The 18,803-nt window shown below is 47.3% G+C and overlaps 1 protein-coding gene across 1 annotated transcript in view; it reads right to left on the reverse strand.

Moving 5' to 3' along the window:
* Nucleotides 1-3,880: 3,880 nt before the first annotated feature.
* Ptr (patched domain-containing protein) overlaps nt 3,881-18,803 on the reverse strand; it is an 86,198-nt gene continuing 71,275 nt past the window's right edge. The window contains 5 exon segments of the mRNA XM_077659803.1: nt 3,881-5,180; nt 6,352-6,482; nt 6,484-6,690; nt 7,771-7,976; nt 8,620-8,952. Coding sequence (XP_077515929.1) covers nt 4,022-5,180; nt 6,352-6,482; nt 6,484-6,690; nt 7,771-7,976; nt 8,620-8,952 — 2,036 coding nt within the window. The 3' untranslated portion in view covers nt 3,881-4,021.

The following is an 18,803-nucleotide window of genomic DNA, read 5'->3' on the forward strand; positions in this document are numbered from 1 at the left end:
GTCATACACCTCTCTGGAGCTCTCGAACAGTGCTGTGTTGTGCATTTATGCAAGTCGCCGCTGCCTGGTGGTCCCGGTATAACTTTTAAAGACATGAGGAATTAAACACTTTTCATGGCAATGTGCATACACGGTAAGGTTTTGTTGGAGACCTAGGCCGCTCGTATATGCCGCCAGTGCACACCCCGGTGCGCCGTTGGAGCGCTCCAGACAGGTGTGTGGACGACTGCACTCAAGTGAAAATTTTTGCCGGGGCTAGTTGGTGCATTTACTTCGGTAACAAGTTAGCGCAACATAGGGTGAACTTGAGAGAGGCAGACAATACAACGCACTCCCGCAATTCAAAAGCTGCTCTCTGACGTTTTCTGTAATCAAGTTTTGAATAAAATCTCAGAAACCGCTAGAAGTGATTGCACTTCCCTCGTACAGAATATAAGAAATACACATAGCGGTTCGCAGTACGAGGAATTCTCTCATAACTGTTGGGTAACTTTGGTGGGCAGTGGCGAAGTGAACAAATAACTCTAAAAAAGTGTCCGCATTATGAACACTCAGAGTGAATTGAAAAAAAAATGCATCTACAGGTTAGTAGCTTGTATATTCGTATACTTCAATATTTGAGGCTGTAGCTCGCAAGTCGCCAATTATAACTGTTTGACGCTTAGTGCTGCGTTGCAGTAAGTTTTCTCTGTGTGTGTGTGTTCGTGAAGTTCAGGCATGTAGTCAAAGATGTAACTTGCAGTTCGCTAATTACAACCGCAGCGGTGGCCTAGTAGTTTGAGCACCCGCATTGTGTGTGGCGGCGCCGCGGAACCACGTCGCTTACTCCTTTGTTCGAGTGGTTTGCCTGCGTATGCAGACGTTTTTGCGAGAGTTTAGCTGTAAAAATATACCTTAAGAGCACTGTTACATGGGTGTTCGCACGCTGACGCAATGCAAGACCCACTAAGCGTCATTACGTGAGTTTTGCGGTTCCAGCAATGCAGAGAGAGTGTAGTAACTGATTGCTTCCACGCTGTAGTGCAACGCTTGCAGGGTCATGACAGTGCAGTTCTTATTAAGCCCTCGGCCTATACACTTTAACAGGTCATTTGCCGCGACTAAAAGGGCCTATGTAAATACGCGCCACTGTTATCAAGCATCGCTGAGCACATATGACTAACGGACACATTCCAAGAGCGAAGGCTTTTCTGCCTGACCGGCTTTGTAATTGCAGGCCTTATTACGGCATGCGTCTGCGGTGATGTGGTGTTTTGTTATCCACGGAGAGAATGAGTGGAGGGTGATATAGTGATTTCATTCGAATTTTGCACTTGAATTTCTTCATGCCCTCGCTGTCGCTGGAATCAGTCTGACAGGCGGGCGAGTGGCTATAATTGAATAAAGTCGGACGAAAAGAATTGCCTCATAGCGGCCTTACATTCATTGCATGCCATTCCTCGCTTGCAGCGCAAGCGAATGACTGGGAAACTTTCCTAGCTTGTTTTCTGCGAAGCAGCATAAGAAACTGACAATCGCTGGGTCTTGCTTATATGCCTGACCACTAGGAATTGACATTCACCCGTTTTACAAGAGTCTTCATCGTCGGTGTGACGGATTTTAGGCACTATTCAAAGCGCACTTCCGCCTCCTACCACTTACTTCGTCTTCACACCGGGCGTTTTCAAATTCCAGAGTGATTTTTTCTCTTTCATTTATTGTTTTTACACCATCTAAAAGAGAGGCTGTTTGACTCGCACGAGGTTGCCACCATCGGTAAACAAGCGCGAGTTTATCGCGACATTTTCAAGAAATTTCGATTCGGCCTAGGCTGAACTAGGATTAGATCGATTAAGGCGCCCCCTCTAGAGCGTGAAACTCACCAATAGGGAAGAGGGAGTAACCGAAAAGTAGGCGAATACAGTGTAACTTTCACCTGCAATTCTTCGCGCCTCGCGAGAGCTCAAATCCGGAAGTATTTTAACGGCCAGGCGAGAGCTGCAGCTTCGCGGTGAGGCTGAAGGCCAGGAAGCGTCTGCTTCAGTCACATTTGTGACAACGTTTCAAACAACGTGAACTTTATTCATCATTCGCATTTTTTTATGTACAGAAGATGAATACCATTGCATTCTATGCGGTATCATACACACAGTATCAATAAAATAAGTAACCAAATAAAAATATTCGAACAAGAAATAAAACCGCACATACACAACTAAACAGATCTGCACCAGTATTCACCGTATTCGATAGACACCAGCTCCGGGCGCTACATTTTACTTGCCACTGGTAGGATGCGTGGCAGGATGCGTCATATTTTGCGAGGAATACTTAAGGCCGCCTGTGCGCTTATCGAAAGGACCATCGAAGACGTGGACGAAGCTTGTACACATCTTGACAGCATTTGTATTGCGTCACACACGTGCACGACAGATTTGGTACTCTTGGCTTGGAATATTTCATTTTACACAAAGCCTTGGGGCGTCGCTTCGTCTGAATCATCGCTTGTATCACTGGTATTCTTTTGTGATAAAATGTACTAAGTGTATTTGCTTGAATGCGGCCTATGACGTCAGAAACCATCACGTCTGGCCCTCTCTATCAGCGAAGCGAATTTTAAACATCACTCTGAAGCGTGCATCACACATGCAGCCCATCAAGTCTTAAAGCAATGAAATCCCGCATCGGCAGTTGTTCTTTTATATTCTTCTTCTAAATGCAATAGGTAAACACTCCTTGTCAGAATTTCCATTGTGTATGACTAAATAACCTATGATCTAATGTAAATCAGACAGCATACGTCTTTGCGTGCTTGCATTTATCGGTTTTGTTATTTTTGGCTGTAGAACTTTTACCTATATCACCTCGAGTGCCGTGTGTTGAAGGAAAATTGTGTAAGATTACACATCACAGTGAAAGTGTAGAGGCTTCGACCGTCCGACTTCCTTATTCGGTTATTGCAGTTGCAGTTTGGACAGTCAGAGATTTATGAGCTTTGACTGACAGTAATAATCTTTTTGAGGTACTTACTAGAGCCATCGGCTAAATGAGCAGATGACTCAATGAGTTTTAGGCTAAGCACAACAAAACTTTACGAGAAAATTCATTACCGTGCACTCACAGCCGTCCATCTTTGATATCCCGAGGGAATTAACATACACGGTTGGGTGCGAGCAGTTATATCGCAGGAACTGAATTTGCCGTCCAGTCGTTTGTAATAAACAAGCACGTTTTCGGCATTGCCTAAGACTGTTTCTACCCGTTAGGTGGCCCGTTCACATATCTATTTCAAAAGCAGAGGTCATGAAATGGAGCCCCCGTTTCTTAATTATGAAACAAACATCTTTCAATTTCACGAATTATGACATAACCTTAACAAAATGTTAAAAACACAACGCAATATTTGACTACACAATATGTACTACATCATGAGGCTATAAACAACTCAGTCCACATTGTTCTCACAGGCATACCGCAGCTTACAACAAAAATACGAGTACAAAGGGCATTCGTTTCAAAATTTCTCTTGAACTAATTTGCAGCAAATACCCGCTTATAAAAAAAAAGCTTGCTCGGGCAATGCACAATACTGAAATTGATGCTGATAATTTAATCTTCGTCCGTCAATAAAGCACTTCAGTTCCTAATCAAAACGCATGCGGAAGGTCGTGTAACAGCTCGTATGCCAGCAAAACATCTGTACAGTCCTTGAGCGCCTTGCCCGAGAAAAATGGGTCGCAGCTGTAGCTGCAGAAATGAAATACAACCCTTCAAAGGTGGGCCGCGCGCACTTTTGCTCGAAAGCGCGCAGCCACATTGCAGAAGGTGTTCATCGGCTATGGCGTAAGCCCAGTTCGTCCAGAAGAAATGTAAAAAAAAAGGGGGGGGGGGGGGCAAAACAACAACCTCACTTTGGTTTATGTACACACAAGCAGCCCGTATCGCACAGTGCACAGGACTAGACTTCCCATCTTTCTTCGCCGCTCTTCGGCCCAGCGCTGGGCGGTTGAGGCGGGTGGGGAGGTGTTTAACAGCAGGCCGATCAGGAAGGCACGCTGTACTGTTTCGAGAGCCGCGGGGGGGACTTGACATCGTTCGAGCTGTGCCTCCTGTGCAGACAGCGCTCGGCTGGCGGAACTTTCGCCGGCCAGTTGTAAGGCGGCGCTATCCTCCCTGGAACCATGTCCTGTTCTTCGAGGTCTTCGTCCGGCTGAAAGCCCGGGTTCACTTGATCACCCGCAGGGCCGCCCCGGCTGTCCTGGAAGGTGGAATAGTTGACGATGTTGGTGAGAAGGTTCTTGCTGCTGTCGTTGCTTGGCATCTCCTTCTCCTGGTTCATGTCTCCACTCAGCTTGCGCTTGCCGTCCTTGTTCGACGAGGGCGGCACGCTCAGAGCGCCGTACGAATCGCCCGAGGTTACAATCACGGGCGGCGTCTTGCAGCCGTTGGAGGATGGGTGCGGCGGCACGAAGAACGGATGCGTCACTATGGCTTTCTTTTGTTTCTTGCAGAAGGAGTGCGACATTGAAAGCAGCACGGGTAGCAGCAGGATGCCGTGCAGCGCGCCGAAGAGGATCACCAGGAAGACGGTCTTGAAGAAGGTCAAGAAGATGTACGATGGTGCGAACGCCAGGATGATGATGCCGAGGATGGTCGACACGCTGCCTTGGAAGATGGGCATGCCTAGCGAGTGCAGTGCACATTTCATCTTTTCGTTGGGCGTGGGGCCATCCGACGAAAGGTACGCGTACGATATGTGCGCCGAGTAGTCCACCGAGAAGCCGATGCACATGATGAGGTTGATCATGGAGATGGAGTCGAGGTTCACGTTCCAAAGGGTCATGTAACCGATGACGCCGATTTCGATGGAGCAGATGGAGAAGGCCACCCACAGGGCGCACGACACGCTCGGTATGAAGATGAGGGCGATGATCATCATGACGGCGGCGGCGACACCGATGGACTGGATGGACGTCTCGCGCACCAGGATGAACTGGTCGAAGAACACGAACAGCGTGTGGAACACGGTGATGTGGTGGTCCGGGTAGCTGTCGGCGATGCGCCTCAGGTCGAGCACCATGTCCTTCTCCATGTTGGCATCCGAAATGTTGGTCGTCTGAATGATGCAGCGCGAGGCTTCAATGGAGGTGTAGTTGTGGTTGAATTTTATGTCCTTCTTGAACGTTGAGAATGGCTCGAACCTGCGCAAGTAAAAAACAAACAAACAACATAGGGTTAAACTTACGCAAAAATAATGGTTCGCTGATAAGAAGTAGTAAAAAAAAAGCGGTGCAGTGAGTTTTGCGCACAGTACAGATTTCATTGCTGTGCACCTTCTCGGCAAAAGCAACTATTCATTTGCCCTCCATACTCGAGGCTACGAAAGCTTACGCCATTCTAAGCAGCGCACGTCTTGCATGTGAAATTAAGGTGTATATTTACGGTGTAAAAAGCTGTTATGTGAAGCCGCCTACCCTCTTACGCAACAAAGTGAGCAAAAATCGCAACCAGTAACCGTAATGCACAGAAACGACTGCCCGTGTCCTCAGCACAAGTGTATTCGATGCCAAACTAGCTAATTGTTAGCTTCACTTTACTAATACATGGCTGAAGCTACTAAAAATTATTGCCTTTTTGCAACAGCAAAGCCAAAACTCCATACTCAGAATTAGAAAAATAAGGATGAAACCAAACTATTCACCATACCGAATGCCTCTTTTATAGTCTGCTGTTCGAAATATCCAAGTTAAATAATGTCTTACTCGCTGACAGAGAGCAACCAGTTCTGTTCTTACTCAATATGAAAAACGGCGAAATGCACGATCGATAATATCTGTTTCTTATTACAAAGAGAGCAACCCTGTATGCAGAACAGGTCATATGCAATCTTCCTTTCGCCCTGTAAAACCACCGGCCTCCCGGTCATGTTGAGTGAAAAAGCTATCAAATGTGGCGAATTGAAGCTTAGCATGACTCCTTCATGGATTCCTTTCCAAGCCTCTTTGTTTCATCTTTGAATTGAACCTATATAAGTTACCCAGAATGAGAAAGCCAGGACTTAGTACAGCACCCCGACGTTTCAGCCATTAGATTCAAATAACCTCCATGTTAGCAACGAAGCCCGTTTATTATTATAGTGCATCTGTGTGCCCCCACAAAGTCAAAGGTTAGTGTAAGGAAGACGACGGGCATACGGTCGAGCCGCATGGCCATCGCCTGGTGCACGCTCCTGGCTGGACTAGCTGTCCTCGGACTGCTGTTGGCCCTGCTCCCGTTAAGCAGCTTCTCCGAATAAACCCCACCTTACAGTTAGCATTCTTCCCTAAGGTCCCCATGTAGCCTCGGGAGGTTATTATCATAAATAAGGCTTACCTAAGCATGAATCTGAGCCCTTGTATGTAGTCGTGGGGATCTGTGAGGTCGAACTGTCCAAAGTATCCCTTGAAGGGACCGTCCAATGTCTGGCGGCGGTACTCGCGGAACCAGCACTCGGTCAGCTTCCGTATTCTGCACGAAGCTGCTGTTCTCGAAAGTTCCGATGATCTCTTCCAGTTTGTCGTACACCTCTGGATTCCAGTAGTCCAGCGTCTTGTTCATCACCACGTGAATCCGTAGCGGGTACCGCCGGAAGAACTTGTCGTCCGTATTAAAGAAGTCGCGCGCGTACGATGTGTCCATGGCAAGTTTGTAGCGCTCCAGACCTTCCTTAACCTGTAACAACACATACAAAGGATGGAAGAGAAGATGCGCTGAGACACCAGTACCTATTCGATAAAGGACAACAAAAATTTATTTTCTGGTTTTTGTAAAGGACACATGCGTTTTACAAGCAATTTGTCTTAAGTTTTAGCGTGCGGCATATTCTGAACGTGCATGCCTCAGGATAAAGCTTCACAATTTAACTGAATACAAATATGACCGAACCATTCACAGCGATCAGAAGACAGTGTTCACGAAAGAGCGAGTGCTTATCAAATTATAAAATTCGCTCATCAATATATACAAGCCTCGATAGTAGACACGCAGGTGCAATGTAAAGCTAACTCCACAGATGTGAATATCTGCCGAAAAACTGGAAGCCTTTTGCGAGCGCGAGTCTGAGGAATTGTTCGAGTCAGAATATACCGGAATTCAGAATATACCGTATTACCGCAGTTAGTACCAAGTGGAAGTTAATGCTAGGATGCATGAAATCGCATCGTAGAACATCTTTTCTGGCTGGAATCGAGGCAGGTGACTTTTATGACCATGGCGTGTTGCAGTGTTCTTTCCGCAGCTCAACAACCCCTTGATGAGTAAGCAATTTGGTTTTAGTTACTTGTAGTACTCCTGACTATGAAGGAAATGACAGTTTACAGAACCTCGTATCGACAACATAAACTGCAAGTGTGCTTCTGTGCGTGTGTGGGGGGGAACCTTTATTTGGTATCGAAGAGCGGTTGCTCGTTCACTCAACTGCAAGCCATTCCATGATTCTTGTAAATCACAGACGGCGATTACATTAAGCGTACAGCTAATAATCACAAGGCAGCACAGTTAGAAACACTGTTCGTAACATCCGTTCATGAGTCCTGCCCTAACTCCTGCCAGTTACCACATCCTCGCAATGCTGACCCAATTTTTTGTCACCAATGTCGCGAAACGTATCTTATACCCGACTGTACGTCACTGTCCCTCTTTATCAAGCGTAAAATAATTGAGAGGAGCCGAAATTTCACAAACGTAGAAGCTTCTGCACTAACAACTGTACGCCACCTCTCCTGATGACACGAGCGCGAGAGCCGTGCTTACCTGCGTGCATCCCCAGAGTCCGATGGCGAGGTAGACAAGGAAGACGAGGATGACCAGTATCTTGACGGGGAAGACACTGAGCAGGCCGCCCCACGTGTCGCGGAAGAAGGTCATCATGATGTGCTCCCTGTTGTCCAGAGGGTTGTCCGGGTCATTCGGGTTCAGGCCGCCGGTGCACGCAGCTCGGAACAGCCACGACCGTCCTTCTGCAAACGGTCACCCAACCGTCACATGGCGTTCAATACATGGCCAATTGTCTTGGTGTCAAACGCCATCAATTTGGCTCAGTCACGTGTTGTACATTTCAAGCACTAAATAAGACTTCACCTGAACGCCACGCCGCACGCGCATGCAAAAGCAAATAAGCACGGTGGATGTGCATGCACATCGAGCATCGAGCGCTACTTCATGCAACTGCAAGCACGCTTTCAGGGCACTCAAATAGTAATAGGTGCCTACCTTGACATCTCTTTCTGTATAGCCATTCATGTCCCGTTTGATGACTATTGTAACTTTACATTTCTATGCGAATGCGAGAAGAATCGAAATAATGGTACATTATAAGTATCCTTCCGACGTAGCTTTCAGTTAGGATAGCCCGCGCTATCACACCATTTGCTATCAGCTGTCCTGAATGAAGAAAGATATTCGTGGTGCAGAATCAAAACTAACTGCGCTGCGTTTAGCAGTGGCGGCCACCCGTCAATACACGCGCTGGTTTCTGACACTCAGAACATGAAGAGTTTCCAGTGTAAGTACCTACATGCAATTTCTGCTATAACTCGGCTCCACCAGCAATGCTTCAAGTTAAAATTCCCCACTGTCAGTGCAGCGAACAGGGTGACTCACCCGCCTGGGACTTGGGCATGGTGGGGAAGCAGAGCAGGCCGTGCAGGTTTCGTCGCTCGGCGTATCCGGACAGCGCCATGCATCCGCCGAAGAAGGTGATCTGGTAGATGTACGTGAACAGCACGGCCACCGCGGTGTAGATGCAGAAGATGCGCACCGACGGGAACGGAGTGATGGCGCCGATGCAGAACGAGATGAAGTTGGTCAGCGAGGTGATGGTGATGGAGACGGCCGCCTCGCGGTACGTCTCGCCCATGCGCTCCACGACAGACTTGCGCGGGCTGGTGCGCCGCCACGCGGCCAGCAGCACAAATGTGTCGTCCATGCCGATTCCTGCGGAAACGAGCAGAAGCGAGAGGCATGAGGTTTAGTCAGGGTGCCGGATCACACCCAGTTTCTCGATCATCTACAGTGCTTACTATTGCATCTGCTTGTTACAAGTACAGACCGTATTATTGTGCTGGTTTACGTGGAACTCATTGAGCTTAGTTTACGGATTCTCATGCTGTCGGAAGAAATCACATAACTGAACCACAATAGCCTATCTTATCTTTTTACACGGGCACAGTCGACATCCTGATTTGTAACAATCGCACTGACTGACAGTCGCGCATGGATGGCTCGAAAACAGTAGTCTAAAAAGGAAGCCAAGAACGGTCAATTCCCTCCCAAAATGCATCCAATTCACACAAAAATGTAATATAACGTCATGCCTCGCATCAGCTCAGCATCAAAGAGCGTTCACAGATCGGAGTTAGCGCTGGAGGAAATCTATCGTATTTTCGAAGAAAAAAAACATAATCAAAGCGCAGGATGTATGGGCCCTACATTATAGTATCTATTGTTTGAAGAAAGTGGTCAAAACGCTATTGCACGCAGTGCACTAGCTGAACGGACTGAACTGCGGCAATTTGAAGTCAGTGACCAGTGCACTGTAAAACAGGTTGGTGTAACGCCGCGAGTACGGGCACTTACTTCCGAGAGAAATAGAGATGGAAACAAAGAGGAGTTTGCGTTCTTTGTTACCAGCCTTACGTGTTTCAGTTTGTATTGGTGCACTTCGTATGCCGTAGAAAGCATGCAAAAGTTTTTTTAATGATATGCCATTGTCTATAAGACTGTTATTTCTATGTTGCTGCGGGCTGTGTAAGAAAAGCCGTGTCGATTGCAGTTTCTGTTCTGCTGTATAAATAAACGCCTATTTGATCGCCGGGTACTTATTTTTCTGAACTGTTCCTCAAAATGTGCAACACCACTACAAGTACCATATTGTCGTGATCTTCATTGCGTAAAACATGTATACGCGAAAGAAGGCTGTCACATTGCAGCAGAAACAAGCCCAGCTTTCTCGGGCGAAAATATTGAAAATTCGAAAAAATTGTAAGACTGTTATGGAAATATCGAAGGTAATGATTCACTACTCTGATATGTAGCAAAATCTTTCTTTTAAAGTGATTCCGGGGATCGCAATGAACAGTTAAGACTGCCATAGAAAATCAATGGGGAGCGCTTTTGACGGTAGCAAAAACGGGAGTAGAAAAAAAAAATACAGGACTGCCGTCGGGTGATCTGCGGATATATTGATTGTTAAAGTGAAATCTTACATTATATAAAAAAAATGCGTTCATAAACGGTTTCCCGCTCAAAGATGCTGTTGTCCAGGATTGCTGGGTATGACTGACCATAACAGGAAAACAAGTGAAAAAACGCTGCAATGAAACGCACGCGATATATTAGTAAATCAGCTCGTTGTGAATAAAACGCTCATTTCACTGTTCGCGGAATAGCCCGGACGCACACTATTTCGATAAGATAGCAAAAAGCAAGGAAATAGTGAAGCCGTTGTTCGAGCACAACTCCGTGGTCGCTTCCTCGTCGAGGCACGTGATGCTTGTTGTTGAGGAAGCTCGCGGGAAAAATCGACTTACTTTGGAGCAGCTCTCGTTTTTCTAGCGCTTTGAGTGCAACAAGAAATACCAACAAAGCGACACGCATATACAGGAGGCGGAGGACGCCTTGAGCGCGCAAGCGGCGTAAGCAGGAAGGCCGCAGGATCGAGCCATCGCTACGGCGGAAAGTGGTTCCAAAGGAAACTCCGTGGCCAGCAGAGGCGGCACATGTGGAATCGGTGATGTAAGCGAATTCCAAGGACGGCGCCAATGCTCAAAGCCGAACGCTCCGCTATACGTGCCTCTATGCCCACCGTGACCATTCTCCGCACCCGCATGATCACACAAGGAAAACTGCGACAGCTCGTCAAGTGATTCGGCGACTGTTCAGTGATTCCTCCCGTCGTCAAACACGCGCGAAATCTCAGCAATGGAAGCCGAAGGGGGGAAAAAGAAACAAAATAAGGCCTCCGCTGAAGACGTCAAAGCGGACGGCACAATCTATTTGCATTGTACAGAGAATCGAAAAGAAAAACATCACGTGCGTACAAAGCAATTCTGGAGAGTACCAAAGGCGTATAAGGTGCAACCATTATGAGCCAGTGTTGTTTTGCACCTCCCACAGAACAAAGGGACGTCGAGTCGTCATTTTCCGTCACGTACACCCACCCAATGTGCCCTGCAGTTGGCTGCAGGCGGATGCCTTTGGAAATTTTCTCCGGCTTCCCCTTAACTCACGTCAGCCTCGTTCATTTAAAGCATGTCGAATGTTGTCGTTCCATCCTTGCAGTTAGACCTCTGTTTTCCTCCGCCCTGCCTTGTCCCCTCCTCATCATTCCAAGCATCTCTCTGCCTCCCTTTCCCCGTCCTTCCCCACTTCGCCACTGTTACCGGGTTTCTGCCTAACTGTTGTCCCTTCTCCGGGTCAGACATAGCGCCCAAGCCGTTTATATTTTTTTCTTCCTTGGGCTGCAGTATATCCGTACACAACGGCTAGCGTGGTTCATATCACCTTCTGTTCGGGCCGGTTTACGGATTTCCCTTTTCTGTTTCTTAACGCGCTTTGTGAGGCCCTAAAAAGACATATGATAACGTAAGCGCTCTATATAGGTTTCAGAATAATAATATAGGCTACTAAAGAGGCAGAGGAATAATAATAATAATAATTGGTTTTTGGGGAAAGGAAATGGCGCAGTATCTGTCTCATATATTGTTGGACACCTGAACCGCGCCGTAAGGGAAGGGATAAGGGAGGGAGTGAAATAAGAAAGGGGTGCCGTAGTGGAGGGCTCCGGAATAATTTCGACCACCTGGGGATCTTTAACGTGCACTGACATCGCACAGCACACGGGCGCCTTAGCGTTTTTCCGCCATAAAAACGCAGCCGCCGCGGTCGGGTTCGAACCCGGGAACTCCGGATCAGTAGTCGAGCACCCTAACCACTGAGCCACCGCGGTGGGTAAGAGGCAGAGGACATATTTAATAGCGGTGACAGTCATGCATAAACTTCCTCGAACTCAAGTAACGCATTTATTGATTCTTTCTTCCAGCCGCAGGAAAGAACACGCCCTTTCGGGACGGTCTCTGAAACAGCTTGGTCTCAAGTGAAGCTTAAATCATTGTTTTCCGCGCACCCACGTGGAACGGAGTGTTTTTCTACGCGGAGCGTTTAGGCCGTTCAGGAATTTTTCGCTTAAATGTGAAATGGCGTTCGATGATGGACTCTATGCCTACACTGTGCCCTAGTGTCCCACATGTAAGGCACCTCTGTTTTGGGCGGTAACTCTTAAGGTTCATTCAATAAAAATCTGCGCCCGCTAGCGTAGGTTCAAAATGCTGCAAAGTTTTCCTGTGCAAGCGTAGCGTGGCGTGCGTTCAATTTTCAGTGCTGTGTGCTTTCATAAATAGCCGTCAGTCTCCTTCAAAAGCAGTGAGCAAATGTGATTCCGCCTGTAATGTGATTCCGCATGAGAATAAAACAAGATTTACGCATTTTCATAACAAAAACTACCATGCGTGCTGAGAAATGTGGCATTAAAGTCAATGGGAAATGTTTCAACCTGTACTACACGTAATAGGCAGTGCATTTGCCTAGTGGCCTGCATTATAGGGCGGCTCAAGAAAAAATATTTGCGCCAGTAAAAACAAGATTCCTTTTTATTTTTTTATAGAGGTTTAACGTTCCAAAGCGACTCAGGCTATGAGGGGCGCCGTAGTGAAGGGCTCCGGAAATTTCGACCTCCTGAGGTTCTTTAACGTGCACTGACATCGCTCAGTACATGGGCCTCTAGAATTTCGCCTTCATCGAAATTCGACCACCACGGCCGGGATCGAACCCGCGTATTTCAGGCCAGCAGCCGAGCGCCATGACCACTGAACCACCTGGACAGCGATTCTGATTTCTGTAGTGGAATTTACGTTTTCGATCAAAAATATTTCAATTTTTTTCATACCCTAAAATTTAGGCATAAATCGGTTGATGTAAAGCCCGATATCACATCATTTTAGTTCCCTTGGCGTTTTGATAAGAACTCGCACACAACAGGACAACCATGCAGCCACGCGCTCATGGGAACCCAGATTACGCTCTACGCAATATGTTATCTTGGACAGCTTTTCCATCATGCACAGTGCTCACTGCTGCAGCACTTGTATACATTTCGTCGCGGTCGGTGTGTTTACAGCGCTCGGCTCGGCCGGTCACGCAAGGTCACCGCTGCCGGAGCCAAGCATGCGCGGACAGCAGGACAACAAACGCGCGCAGCCGCATTCAGATGAGCGTGGCGCGCATGTTGACACGGTCCTGTGCACAGACCTGCCGTGTCGCTCGCTAATCCCCGTCTCCGCTGTCATCCCTTCGCTCACGTAAGCGGCTGGTGAGGCGTGCGCTAATAGCGCAATCACATGTCTGGCGCGTCATGCATCGTGTCATTCCCCTAACAAGGCAGGCACACGCTACGAAGTGCTTCCACGGTCGACCCTCGACAAACTCGCCATTTTTTTCCGGATCGTAATGGCCGCCAACACTATAGCGCGTATCCATAATTAGAAGAATAATAAAAGCCGCACTGATATGCAGCTTAAAGAGTGGAAACGTGAGCACAGTAGCCGCGCAGGACACGGCGAAATTTTGCAGAAGTCATGGTTCAATGTTTAGGGGAATCCCCTAAGCTGGAGCAGATTTCTATTAAGGGAGTAATTACTCATTGACACCCATCCATGCGCAGCCATACGGCAACAAAGGAAAGCTGTACAGCTTCCACAGGAACTTCGTAGTGGAAGAAACATTCGTCCTGGTCCATTGTTTGAACCCGGGACCACCGCCGTATGCATGGCTGCGCTTAGATGGATGCCAATGAGTAATTACTCCCTTATTTGTCGAAGAAGGTTTGCGCAATTTACTGCGCCGTCAAAAATGCAGTTAACCTCTATGCAACTCTCACTGCAGGTATTCGCACTCACATTACAAACCCAATGCATTTACGAATCAAAAACAGGTTGCCCTCTTTCTGGCTCTTTGAAAACCTCGCACACGACGTCCCGCGACGTAAGTTTGCCAGCCTGACCTCTTTCAGGAAAAATGTACGACCACTCTAACCGCTCCTAAAGGATGGCGCCTCCAGAGCAACGAATGCGTGCTACGCACGCAAACGCGTGCGCATTTTTTTGTACTCGGCGCAGCTTAGCGCGGACGCCTCGGGCGATTTTGGGTTGCTGCTAGAGACTGGCACGCGTGCTACAACGATGCAGTCTACGAAACCCCGCGAAATGCTGCCAGCTTGTGGTGGTGGCCCCTGAAGCAAAACTTTCCGTGGATTTCCAACAACCACGTCAGGTGGCGCAATTAAGCATCGCGAGCACAAACTTCTGCAGTGCGAACGCAAAATTCTAGCCGAATCTTAAACGTAAGCAGACCTCCACTGCCCCTCCTGGCAAAGCGAACTGCAACAATGCGATGCGCCGAAATGCGCTTAGACGGCCCTTCGAATCTACACTTCGAAAAGAATTTTTGCCTTCTAATAATAATAATAATAATAATAATAATAATAATAATAATAATAATAATAATAATAATAATAATAATAATAATTATTATTATTATTATTATTATTATTATTATTATTATTATTATTATTATTATTATTATTATTATTATTATTATTATTATTGGTTTTGGGGGAAAGGAAATGGCGCAGTATCTGTCTCATATATCGTTGGACACCTGAACCGCGCCGTAAGGGAAGGGTAAAGGAGGGAGTGAAAGAAACCTTCTCGTTAGAAGGCTACAAGGTGACCTCATATTTAGATCGAAAGGTAACTCGAAGAGCATTGTTTTAAAAAATTGGTGGTGGTTTAGCTCTGGCTAAACCTGGAGTGACGCGATAGCTACAGCTGGCTGAATGGAACTTGGTCACGTGACCAACCACGTGACGAACCACGTGATCAGCACGGCACCGCGCCGCCGGCAGCTGCTCCGCACCACGTGACCAACCACGCTGAAGGCTCGAAATGCTACCGTAATGTAGCTATCGCTACAAAAGAAGCCTACGCCCGCATCTAAGAGCTTTCCTCAAGAACCCGTGGTGGGAAACAAACTCTCCCGGCAAGGAAAACCTTGCGTTTTACGCCAGAGTTACTTTGGCGAGGTTACTTGTCCACGCAGCGATGACCATTAGACCGTGGACACGCATGTCGGAACCAGGAAGTTTCGATGCTAAGGTTGTTATTCTGGGCAGACAAATGCCTTCGTTATTTTTTTCTTTTTGGTGCCACTGCCACTTTATTGAACCACGTGTGTTTGATTTGTGTGCTCAAAAAAAAAAAAACTCCACACGAAATATGAGACGACTAAGTCGGCACTACCCTCTCAAAAGGAGGCCGCCACAAGAAGACGGAGCCAATTTTAATTTTCGCTTACTTAAATTATCCCGCACAATGCTTGTCAAGACGACTTTATATCACTACGCCGGCGACCTTAAGAAGTGCTTTCTTTGTCGCATTCATGACATATGTGCGTTGTAGCCACAAGGTTACCTTAAACGGGCGAACCATACAAAACGTTTAACGAGTTATTGACGACATTTAACCCGTGACACCAAATAGTCCTGTCCTCAAACGGCCCAAACATCAAAGGACATAATTGCTTTTACGGCCATACTCGAAAGCACTTATTGTTTACGCAAACAGCATTCGGGTTTTTTCTTAATTATTAACGCGCACGCTAATCTGTTTGGCAGCAATGTTCCGTGCACGCAAGCGACCACCCTTGGGCCAAACTAACATTGCAATGAAACTCCTTTGTTTTTGTGTTATTTTCTTTGTCTCGTAGTAATGAATCAGTCCTTGCGTTTATTTTTTTTCGTTTCGGAGCCACAGAGCATATTCTTCTGGGCCTGGATTTTTTTCGTTACTGCATCTGCAACTGCATTTCAAAGAACAGTGTCGAATAAGAAGAGAATGCTGTTTTTGTCCGCATCAAGTGCCCCTTAGGTGACGCAGAGATAACACTGGCCTCCTCAAAACAATCCCTTGTCCTCGCAGAGTGTATTTGGCAAGGACCGCCCGCAGGGCGAGCCGCTTCTCTTCGTCCTTGTAAGAAAGCCGCGCCTGGCGAGCCGCGCGCGCTTAATTTCGCCCCCCCCCCCCCCCCCCCCAGACATCACGCTAAGCCTCTGCTTTGCTCCAGTCTTTCTCTTTCGTTCTTACGTATGTCGCACTTTACATTTACTAAGTACATAGCCACACTTTCCCTGGTCCAGCTCCACTAAGTGCGCATGCGCAAGCCGCCAAGATCGCCGCCTGGGTGGTTGCGCAAGCTGACATCACGCGAGGCTACGCGGCGGGCTTCGTCTTCGTGCGTGTCTCCAGACAGTCTATCAGCGCGCTAGCGCGCGACTTTTTCCTTCGACTTCTGGTCGTTATTGTGTCTCTGTTTTTTTGTGTCTCGCTGGCACCAGTACCCAGCTTTTTTTTTTTTCGTAGCTGCTTAGTGCATGAAGTGGAGGCAGGAAAGGCCGCAGTAAAATTAGAGATTGTTCTGTTGGGCAAATCGCTTTGTAAATGAGAGAAGCAGTGGGAGATTTAAGGAAAGTGGCACTCACGAGCAGCAAAAAAGAAAAAGTCGTCAGAACACCGTGTTCGAGAGGTACTATGTCATTCTGGTACTGAGCGCACTAAGTGCCCCTTCTGCGGCAGCACACGCATCTTACTAGCGATATCTCCCGTCCTGAAGCAAGCTTCGTTTCAGTGTGTCTGCGTACATCCTTGCCTGCCTGCAACGACGGACACCACGGGCATGGATGTGGAAAATCGGTTTCGACTTTACTGCGTTTCTTCACGTTCGCTGAAAATTTAAGAGGACGTGCGTGTTTTTCCTGTTCTTTTCGTGTTCTCCTTGTGCGCACCAGTTTGCCAATTAGTGACGTTGTATTAGTTACAAGGCACAATAAAGCGAGCTCCAAGGCACCTAAAAAAAAAGCGGCAGCCTGCAAGGAAATGAACTTGCGAACGCTGGGCCGGTGTTCGTAAGCGACTTTTCTAGTGCAAGGCCTATAGTGTGTGCTGCATGGTGCATGCTAATAATTCTGTGTGGAACACTTTGTAGCAAGGATACGCTACGGTCAGCTGCACTGAGTCGACGGATCAAATATAGTACAGTACCGGTTCAACGTGTTTAGAGAATAATAATAATAATAATTGGTTCTGGGGGAAAGGAAATGGCGCAGTATCTGTCTCATATACCGTTGGAACACCTGAACCAGAAGAGGAATCCGAGGCAGGATGGGTTTGCGACGCGTGTTCGGTGCGGTTTCGGCATGCCCGCTTCAGCTACGAAGAATGCCAGGAGACCTGAGCTGGCGAGCTAAAGGCGGCACTTGGTTAAGTTTAGGAGAACTGCTGAAGTTTTCCCCGCGCATGCGGCCAGTCAACGAAGGTGGCTTGGAAAAATGGGTCAGTCTTCAAATGAAATGAAGAAGAGGGCTATACTACAGCTATCGCAGTCCGCATCATTTGGCGGCTACAAAAGAAGCAGCCTCCGACTCCTTTCTGCTTTATTTGCTTCGTTTAAATGGAATGGCATGCGAGCAGCGTCTGCCATAGATACCATGAAGATAAGGTGGTGATCCACAACGTCGACCCTTGATTAAATAAAAAGATACGTCAAATTCCTTCACCTCGCAACGAAGCGAACAAGCAGAGATGTGGCGCAGATCCAGAATTGGCCCATGGTACGGAAATTTCACTCGCCAGTAAGTCCAACGGGAAACGACTAGGCTAGAATAAAGTGAGGGAATTTAAAAAATTGATGCGCGTTATTCTGAGTCGAAAAAAGGCGAAATTTTGAATGGATATAACCACGTGGCTTCTGAACAGGAAAATTCGCCGGCAGCTGTTCAAGCTCTTTCATTCACCAAAAAGAAGTAACGGTATTTGACGCGAAATTGAGTGTTTCTAAGCACACCTATGCTCTAACGTCCTTATAACAGAAAAAAAATATATAGATAGTTAGCACTGAAAAGATACTACCTTCGACTCTAGTCCGCCTTCTTCTAATTCGAGGTTCTCCACTTTGCGGAGAGGGAAAAAAAAAAAAAAGGAAGCGCTTAAATTGGCGTAAATGCGGTACATGTCGGTTCCGCTCACGTGTACTTGCCATAATTCCCCTGTGTTCGCAACACGTAATTGCAGTATCCTTCGCGGAAGCGTTTCCTTCTATTGACGCAGGGCACAAGTCGGCGGCCCCTTGCGGCGCGTGAGACAAACGAAAGAAATCGTGCCGCACATGCAAGCGGAAACGAGGCCGTTACGCGATGCCTATGGAAAATACGCGACAATTGAACGGGACACCGGAAGCGTACGGTGTCGTCCTCGGAAGAGACGCCCCACTGCACCACAGGGTGGTCTTCCGCTCGGACCACGTGACCCAGGTGGCACAGGCGGAGAAGACAACAGCTCTCTTAATCGTTACGTCATCAGGAAAACGCAACACAACTGAAATAGAAAAGAGTTTCTCTTTCGTTTGGGTTCGAAAAATGAGCGCGTAGCCGAGCAAATACAGGAAAGTGAGCAGGTATACGTCGGTAAGTTGGTTGCTCGTTTCCTGGTTTTTCGAGTGCTAACAACTTCGTATCGTCTTTCTTTTTAGATTAATTCCCTGCTAGCTAGTAACTACGTGAGCCGTGATCAAGGCGAATTATGAGTACTTCCAATGCCTCCGACCGCGAAGATAACAGCAAAAAGGAAATAGCTTGCTGCATTCCCAATGAAGTAACCGTTGCAGTGGTTAACTGGGTT

The sequence above is a fragment of the Amblyomma americanum genome, chromosome 3 (assembly GCF_052857255.1).
Source record: "Amblyomma americanum isolate KBUSLIRL-KWMA chromosome 3, ASM5285725v1, whole genome shotgun sequence".
In the NCBI taxonomy this organism is placed as follows: domain Eukaryota; kingdom Metazoa; phylum Arthropoda; class Arachnida; order Ixodida; family Ixodidae; genus Amblyomma; species Amblyomma americanum.